Raw genomic sequence first — 10,000 nt, 5'->3', positions numbered from 1 at the left:
ATCAAAATATGTTGTTCCAGGGACCCCCCAGAAGCAAAGATTTGAGTTAAAAATGTTTGCTTTAAAATATATATATATTCAAAGATTTGCACACATTTTCACGATCTTTCAAAAATAGCAGATCTACAAGCTCATAGCGTGGCACTCGGTGCCGCGCTATGAGCTTGTATATCTGCTATTTTTGAATAGCCACAGTGTAAAATAATGCTTTTTAGCTCAAATCTAAAAATGACACAGTTCCAGGTCTTAATGGGTTAAGGCCTGAGGTTCCGATTCTACGAAACGTCTTCTAGATCCTTAACAGTTTTCTGAAAAACGTATGTTTCTATATCAGTGGTTCTCAAACGTTTTCATGCCAAGGACCTCCAAAATCAAATGTATTTGGCCGCCGACCCCCATCTGAAAATGTTTTGTTCCAGGAACCCCCAGAAGCAAAGATTTGAGTAAAACCTGTTTGCATTAAACATTTATATATTCAAAGATTTGCAAAATTATTCACGATTTTTAACTCACTGAGTGCCATTAACGTGTTTCACATGTTTTTACCGCTATGGCGCTGGGTGCCATTAACGTGTTTGACGTGTTTTTGAAAAAATAGTAAACATTTTTACTCCAATCTTTGCTTCTAGGGGTCCCTGGAAAATATTTCAGCTAGGGGTCGGCGGCCAGATACATATAATTCTGGGGGTCCTTGACATGAAAAAGTTTGAGCACCGCTGATATAGAAACCTACGTTTATTTCAGAATACTGTCGGGATTTAGAAGACATTTGTAGAATCGGCTTCAGGTCTTAATGTCTTCGGAAACCCCGGTAAGACTAGCTGTCGTCAAGGCGTCAGCTAATGGGGATCCGTATACATAAACAAATAAACAAATAAACAGACCCCAAAAAAAGTGTCCTTGTGGACTCCAAGTGGTCCCCGGGACCCCGCGTTGACAACCAGCGGCCTAGAGTAAGTGTGGGTGTGTGTTCACACACACACACACACACACACATGTTCTGGGAGAGACACTAATGTGCGCGCGCTAATGTCTTCCCCCGTTCGAAACCACTGCACGCGTTAATGTCTGCACCGCGGTGGAGCTGAGAATAGGAGAGCGAGAGAGCAGGTGCGTCTATAAATGCGTTCCCCCCTGCGGTTTCCTCTATGTAGCGGCAGCCAAAGGTATGTGTGTGTGTGTGTGTGTGTGTAATGTGGTGTAGCATTAAACCCCCTCCCCATCCATACCAGCTCCCCCCAACCCCCCCCCTGTCTGAGATAGCACCTGATCACATCACCTGAGGGAAGTACAGTAGGTATGCTGTGTGCTTGGAAACATAAGAGCGCGCGCACACGCACACACACACACACACACACACACACACACGCACACACACACACGCACACGCACACACACTCTCTGGGGGTCCCTGGATCAAAATATTTTGAGATGGGGGTCCGCAGCCACACATAATTGTGGGGGTCCTTGACATGAAAAGGTCTAAGAACTGAAGACTGGGCTCCTCGGGTCGTAATGGGTTAAAAAGCCATATAGCCAGGAAAGAGGCAGAGAAGACAACATTGAGATCAGCTGGGTCAGTGTGGCTGGGGGGGGGGGGGGGGGGGGGGGGCAGTGTGGCTGGGGGGGGGGGCGGGGGGGGGCAGTGTGGCTGGGGGGGGGGCAGAGTACTTCTACTCCACTACATCTCAGAGACGAATATTGTACTTTTACTCCTAGATCTGCTATTTTCAAAAGATGTTTATATCTTTTGAAAACTTGAAATGGGACATTCTGCATAATGAGTACTTTTACTTTATTATTGGTACTTTATGTACATTTTGATGCCAATACTTTTGTACTTTTACTCAAGTACATTTTTAACATTGAACTTGTGCTTGTAACAGAGTATGTCTACATTGCAATATTGATAATTTTAATTTACTAGTAAAACAATGTAGTACTTTTTACACCACTGCTCGCAACGCGTCGGGGACCTCGCGTTGTGAGCTTATGGGTCGGCTATTTTCAGCGTGCGATGTCGTCGCTTTCTGTCTGAAAACACACCTGCATTCTTACACAAAGACACACACACAATGCACTGTACTGTAGCTAGACGCTCAAATGTGCAAGCACTAACCCTAACCACACAAATATAAATATACAGGGGAACATTATACTAAGACTCATTCATAAGTAAACACAAACACGCACACACACGCACACACACACACACACGCACACGCACACGCGCACACACATGGAATCGTAGGTCATAAATGTGCATGGCAGAAGAGGCCTCCTTGATTTACCCTAATTAAAAAAGGCCAAAAAAGCCAAGAAACAATAGGAGCGTTTTAGTGTGCGCCTCGCTATCAGCGGAAAGGCTCATTAGCCCCAGCAGTGTAATTAGCAAGATGCTGCAATCCTCGCTAAGGAGGGACCATAACCGTAAACAAACCCCACGGTCTGTCTCTCTGTCTCTCTCCCTCCCTCGGTCTGTCTCTCTCTTTCTCTCTCTCTCTCTCTCTCTCTCTCTCTCTCTCTCTCTAATGAACTGCCACCGCTGTTTTCACCCTGTGAAAGACCAGGCACAGATTCAAGGGCTTTGACAAGACACCACACACACACACACATGCACACAATTACTTCTCTGTGACACCGTGTCTATTCATGTCTATTCACAGAAACCGCATAGAAAACACACTCACGTGTGCGCACACACACACACACACACACACACACACACACACACACACACACACACACACACACACACACACACACACACACACACACACACACACACGAGCATACATGCATGAACACACACTCACAGCTACAGTATCACCTCAAAGATGATCAAATGCTGTATCAGCCGCAATTGTGGTCCTGGGAGATATACTGTAGGTAGCCATAATGGTCTCTGTGTGTGTGTGTGTGTGTGTGTGTGTGTGTGTGTGTGTGTGTGTGTGTGTGTGTGTGTGTGTGTGTGTGTGTGTGTGTGTGTGTGTGTGTGTGTGTGTGTGTGTGTGTGTGTGTGTGTGTGTGTGTGTCTGTCTTACCTGCAGCAGTGGTCTCTGGACCCCCAGTGTCTTCATGGTGTCAGCGCTGGCCAGGATCTTCAGTGGATCAGAGGTCTTGCTCACCGACTCGATCTCCTTGTTGATCTCTGTTCTCACCTAAAAAGATCAAAACACAACGCCTTCACATCGTCTGCATATATACATGCATACATACTAGGGTTTAACATTTTCCGGGAAATAGCTCATTTTAATTCCCGGATATTTTCAGACCTTTTCACGGGCTTCCCGGGAATTCCCGTTAAAGGGTAAAAAAAAAAAAGTGCCCACTAAAATGCATTCATATGTAGATACTTAAATAGCCAATTTTACATCAAGGTGCCCAAATGACCCTATTGTGTCCACATATGAACTTGCACTAATAATGACTTAAGTTGATTTTTTGAATCATATAAATATAATATATAAATATAATATAGTGTCCTGGTGGAGATCTGCCCTGTTGCGCCTCAGCGGGTGAAGACAATTAACTTAAACGAGGAGCTGCGCTGTGCACCCAAAACGCACTCAAACAATGTCAAACTCTAGCTGCTGAAATAAACGTTCATTTGTATCATTATTGACAAGAGAATTTGCAAAAGGATTATTCATTTATTGTCCATCAGAGCGCCGGTGAGGTCACAGCTTATCTCTACTTTTGTAGGATATTGATTTGATAGCCTAAACTTGTAATTTGTTTGCAGTTATTAACATATATTAGGCTACTTGCTGGATATTAAGACTCCATTTTGGGATGTTGGCTGTATGTTGTCAAATGTATTAATCTATATTTTGTTGCTGATCAAATGTCGGGTTTTGTAGTGTGATTTTGATGTGCACATGCATGCATGCGCTGCCACTGACAATCAATGAGACAGACAGCTGTTGTGCAGTTCACTTGTTCTACTGGGTAGTTCTAGTAAAATGGTGGTTTGAACGTTCTAAAATGCAAGTGTAGGTAGGGTAGGCTACATTAATGATGATAAAAAAATCGGACCACATTGGTCTAATACTTTCTCTCTCTCTCTCTCTCTCTCCCTCTCTCTCTCTCTCTCTCTCTCTCGCACGCGCTCTCTCTTGCTCTCTCTCTCTCCAGTCTCTCCTTTCTCTCTATCAAAAGCATTGCTTGGCTTGCGCGCATTTTAAGCTGGAATATAGGCTCGAAATCAAACCTACCCACTGTTTATGCAGCGTTTCACTTGATGTTGAATCTCAACTAGTCAACTGGAGTCTACCGTCTACCGTATTGACAGCAGAGGAAACGGTGAAATCAGCGTGTGCAGGGCAGGCAGGGGGCATCACGGCCACTTGTTTTATTTTGTTCATTACTGTTACATTCAGTGCGTCCCATATTGGTTCACAACGGGACGATGGGACCCTGCCCTGGTCGGCAACACGGCAAGTAACTTGCCTAATTATAATAGTAATTCCTCCACGCTGTAGATAGGCCTTTTTACTAATTAGTATTCATTTCTAACAAGAAAAAGAAAAAAAACGTGATTCACGATTGTTCAAAAATAAAAAAAAAGGTAAATAACCTCGGGATTCCTGGGATTCCCGCATCCCGGGAATCCCGGTGTTAAACCCTAATACGTACATACATACATGATGTACAGTATACAAAACTACACCAGGAAAGCATCTGTGTCATTTTAGATTTTAGCTGTATACAGTAGATAGCAACATAAGTTTTTAGGCGCAGGATTGCAGCTTACGCAATTGGCACTGGGTGAAAAAATGGGTAACAAAAATCGTGGGATAAAAAATAAATAAATCAATGTACATATGGATCGACTGTAAATACGTCTTTGTATGATGAAAACTGCAGCTCACAACTTGATTTCTAGTTTAGCAGTACGGTTCCCAGGTCATTAAGACATAATAGGTTTTAAAACGCATTTTGCCAAAATGAGCATATCCTTAACTATGGTTTCATCATTTTACGGTGTCCTTGGTTGAACTACAGGGGTCTATAAAAGCAACAGATTAAGTTGAGTTTTAACTTTATACACAGTTTTGTAATGAGCTAAACAACAGTCAAACTGCCTCTTACCGAGGCCATCAAGTTTATCTTTCCTTTTAAGACCAATAAAATAGTACCTAGATACTCCTAGAGGTGTTATTTATTGAACAAACACACCAGAAATGCAGTTTACTCCTCATTTGAGGTGCACTCTGCGTGTCAACTCAAAGTGCACCTCTCTCTCTACACTCATGAATATGAATTGAATCACTTCAACTCTATATGCTTAGTTGACTGGGGTCTCCCAGGGATTTTGTACTAGGTCTCCTGCTCCCCCCCCCTCCAACAACAAATCTCGTCAGCAAAAATAGCCTTTGTACTTATAAGCTCACCAGTCACCACGAGCTTGTAGATCAGCTATTTTGGCTCCCCCAGAGTAGGGACGCTGGGGTTCGAGTTAACCCATTAAAACTGGGAAATCATTTTAGATTTTAGCATTGGCTATTAAGAAATCGCAGATCTACAAGCTGTGAGCTTATAGATCTTACTCTTAGGATTTAGAACAGTGGTTTAGAACCGTGGTTATCGGAAATAGCAGATCTACATGCTCACAGCGTGTCACTTTGTGCCACGCTGCTGAACAGCTATTTTTGAACAATTTTGAAAAAACTTAAAAGTGTAATTTTGAATGTTTTAACCCATTAAGACCTGGAACGCATCTGTGTCACTTTAGATTGCTTTGGCTAATCAAAAATAGCAGATATAAAAGCTCATAGCGCATGCCGCGCTATGAGCTTGTAGATCTGCTATTTTTGAAAAAACTTGAAAAAAAGATTTAAAAAAAAAAACAGTTTTTCTGAAAACATTTATAAGAATCGCCTCAGGTCTTAAAGGGTTAACACAAATCTTCTCTTCTGGAGGGGTCCCTGGCACAAAACATTTTCAGATGGGGGTCCGCGGCCAAATACATCAGGGGTCCTTGGCATGGAAAAGTTATACGGTTGCACCTTTACACCTTGAGGCCCAGATTTATGCACATCAATGTTTCATTTGTGCTCGTTAAGGCGCGTGGAATAAACTAAGCAATCAGTTAATTATGATTTTCACGTAACAGGACCGTCTTCTGATTCAGTGGTGCTGAAATTGATTATTTTAAATGGGACAACATTTTTGAACGATGCAAAGCACCTCCAACTGAGAGGAGCTGAATGTGGACATTGGTATTGATCAATACATGAATACACTGTTGAGAGGCGTTGTGAGCATGTACGATCGCCTACTCTCTCAATATTTATCTGTGGAACCGAGTCAAACTAAATTGAAAGCCTCAACTCTGACAATAGGCTCTATATGCACAGCAGCCATATTGGAAAGAAATTGGGCCTCTTCTTACTTCCTTCACAGGTGTGTTACCAATGATACTAATGAAGGCTCTGTTCCATTCTGGTCAGGGTGCTGCTAACGTGCATGTTGGCTCACTAGAAACACTCCACTTTGGTTCCCAAATGGCCCCTTATGGTGGGTGTGTAACTCTGAGAGTGTACAAATGGAACCAAATGGACCCGTAAGGGTCCATTTGGTTCCATTGGTTCCAATATGGCTGCTGTGCATAGAGCCTATTGCTTGTCTGGGTGGGGGGGGGGGGGGGGGCAACAGTTGAAATATGATTATTTTGGGGGGTGAAACATTTGAGAACAAGTGGTCTTACTGACCGTCAATACTTACAGTAAACTTGACCTTTCATTCTGTACTTAGTCTGCTCTATTTGATTCGCCTCTACACCAAACCGCTTTGTTGAAAATAGCAGATCTACAAATTCACAGCGCCTCGCAGATTGGCTATTTCTTTTCTAAAGTTCTCCTCAAAATAGGGATGCTATATAGGATTCAGGTGGTTAATGTAAAAGATATACATACCCTATCACACAAAGAATTTGGCCGCCCCCCTGTAGTAACTCTGAGGACCCCCTAGGGGTCCCAAACCCCCCTGTTGAAGACCCCTGCCGTAGGACATTATGAATGGTATGATACTGTGGTCTTTAAGGACCTGTGTACTGTAGTAACATTATGAATGTGTGATACTGTGGTCTTTAAGGACCTGTGTACTGTAGTAACATTATGAATGTGTGATACTGTTGTCTTACTTGGTTGAGGAAGAGGTCGTTGATGTAGTAAGTGAGGAAGGTTCTGAGCTGGCACTGCTTGGCCTGGCCCGGTCCCATGTTGGACTCGATCCCCTGGATGAACCTGCACACCGTCAACACACACACACACACACACACACTCACACACACACACACACACACACACACACACACACACACACACACACACACACACACACACACACACACACACACACACACACACACACACACACACACACACACACACACACACACACACACACACACACACACACACACACACACACACACACATTTAGCCATACATCAAACTTCACTTACACATCAATCTGGGAACCCATCATCAAAAAAAAAAAGGAAAAACAGCACCCTCTGCTGTTTTTTTACCTTTGATTTGACTCTGGGAGGCCTATGTTTTCTAGCCTGGTAAACCCTCCCTCCGGAAATCTCATTTCCATTTGATTTCAGGAGTGAGTCTGGCCTGATCGCCCATTCTGCAATATTGGCTGTGGGCTGGAGTTGGGCGGGAGTAATACCGTTGACTGACAACCCCTTCAGCCAATGATCGTTTTTCCCCTTCAGCCATTCAGCAGTTCATTTTTACCACCTCCAGACTATGTGACGCAACGGGACTTTTGAGACGGGCCAGACGGCCATGCCCAAAATAGGTTGCCTTATTCGGATAAATGCGTGGCACTGCCCGCCCCGGCCGGTTCTCTGAATTTTTATTGTTAAATAGGCTCTGTCATGATTAATTGACCACATATATGAAGTTAAACAACTACATTCTATCCAAACGATATCTTATAAGTACATTCCGTGCCTCAAAATAGAAGTTTGAGAGCTTTTTGAAGTAAAAAAAACAGCGGAGAAAATAGCAGACAGAAAAGATGGCTGCCGTCCGTGTTTTGTCGGCTGCATTCAGGCTGCACTCTGTGCCATTCGGGCTCACTCGAACTCGCCACCTGATTGGCCAACTGTCGCTGTCAATCACAGAACGATGTGCGACGACGCTGATCGGCTCGTCTGTTTGACACACACAGCCAATATTACAGAATGGGCGATCAGGCCAGACTCACTCCTGAAATCAAATGGAAATGAGATTTCCGGAGGGAGGGTTTACCAGGCTATATGTTTTCATTCCCACTAACAATATTTCTCCACGGAACACCACTTGTAGCCAATGTGCATAGGTTCTCAACGGGGCTCCCGACAGATTCAAGCGCAGCTCTGAATCTGTTCTCGAGAGATTACTTACACATAGAAGCAATGGTATATCTGGATATATTTGCGCGACTGTAAAGACAAAACGGAAGAGGCTCACATTTAGACCTAAGGCCGTTGTACTGCTTGAGTGTGTGTAGATAGAGGCTGCTCAACGGGAACGCATCTGTATGTCATTTTAAGATGTCTTTGGCTATTCAAAAATAGCTACAAGCACCAAGTGTCGCACTATGAGCTTGTAGATCTGCTATTTTTGAACAATCGTGAATATTTGTGCAAATCTTGGAGCTCCCTGGAACAAAATATTTTCCACGGCCAAATTTTGAGGGTCCTTGACCTGAAAAAGGTTTGAGAACCACTGATTATAGCAACATAATAATGTTTCCATTGTGGTCCATGGTACTCAATTCATCAACAAGACATACAATACAAAACATATTGGACTAAAGCTCAGTCAAATAATAAGGTATATTAACAGAGAAAGTAGGGTAAACATAAAAAATGCACAATGGACTTTTACGTTTTTTTTGCCAACTGAGATTTATATTCCAAAGCTGCACCATAACATAATCCTTTTATTTATAGTGAATGCTCCCTATATGCATAAAATGATCTGTTGCCCTGCCTTTAACCACTTAAACCCTAGCATTCGTATTCTGGTGGAAAAACTTTGCGGGTGTGAGCAGGTCGATGGACTATTTTCCCCGTGGAAGATATTTAATGTATAGAGCTACAACAGAAAAGACACCAGTACAGTACAGAGCCCTGAGGGACTCCGCTCATAAAAAAACTAAACGAAAGCTGAGGATGTTTTTTCTTTTTTTGCTGCTCTGGCCGCTAGCCCAGAGAGTAGGTGTTTCAGATGGTCAGACAGGGTCAGACAGTATAAGTAATGGTTCTGGAAGGAGGCGCAATGCACCTCGTTTATCACACCATCACTGGTCACTGCCCTCCAACACACACACACACACACACACACACACACACACACACACACACACACACACACACACACACACACACACACACACACACACACACACACACACACACACACACACACACACACAATGCAGCAGCCAAGCGTGTTCCCCAAGCGCTTAGCGCACGTAAATGTACAAATAAATCAAACTCTTCAACACGGAGGGGCTTAAACCTATAGCCTATGGAGGGGGGGGGGGGGGGGGGGTACTTTCTAATAGCATAGCATGAGGTCAAAGGTCACAGATACAGACAGACAGACAAGCAGGAAGGAAGGAGCGGAGAATATAAAGAAATACAATCAGATTAGAACCTGTGTGTGTCTGTGTCTGTGTGTGTGTGTGTGTGTGTGTGTGTGTGTGTGTGTGTGTGTGTGTGTGTGTGTGTGTGTGTGTGTGTGTGTGTGTGTGTGTTTGCATAGGGCTGTGAGACATGCAGCCAGGCAGCAACTATAGATCATGTGACTGGCTGATGGATTACCCAGAAATTACCACGCATGTGTAACATGCATGCACGCACACGTGCACACACACCTACAGTGTACACACACACACACACAGATCATACCACTCAGCAACTGCACCCAATTAGTTAGCAAGGAGCAGAGGCAAGGGTGTTTGAAAGTGTGTGTGTGTGTGTGTGTGT

General features: G+C 43.6%; 1 protein-coding gene across 1 annotated transcript in view; it reads right to left on the bottom strand.

Annotated features, from left to right (window-relative positions):
- The window catches only part of exoc4 (exocyst complex component 4), a 235,221-nt gene that overhangs the window by 67,878 nt on the left and 157,343 nt on the right, over positions 1–10,000 (bottom strand). Inside the window, exons 12-13 of the mRNA XM_084049609.1 lie at positions 7,148–7,250; positions 3,045–3,161 (exon numbers count right to left, since the gene is read on the bottom strand). Coding sequence (XP_083905735.1) covers positions 3,045–3,161; positions 7,148–7,250 — 220 coding nt within the window. The remainder of the gene's footprint in view (positions 1–3,044; positions 3,162–7,147; positions 7,251–10,000) is intronic.

This window comes from Gymnoscopelus microlampas (assembly GCF_963454915.1).
Source record: "Gymnoscopelus microlampas genome assembly, chromosome: 23".
NCBI classification, from domain to species: Eukaryota; Metazoa; Chordata; class Actinopteri; order Myctophiformes; family Myctophidae; genus Gymnoscopelus; species Gymnoscopelus microlampas.
This window is presented reverse-complemented; position numbering and strand designations above follow the sequence as displayed.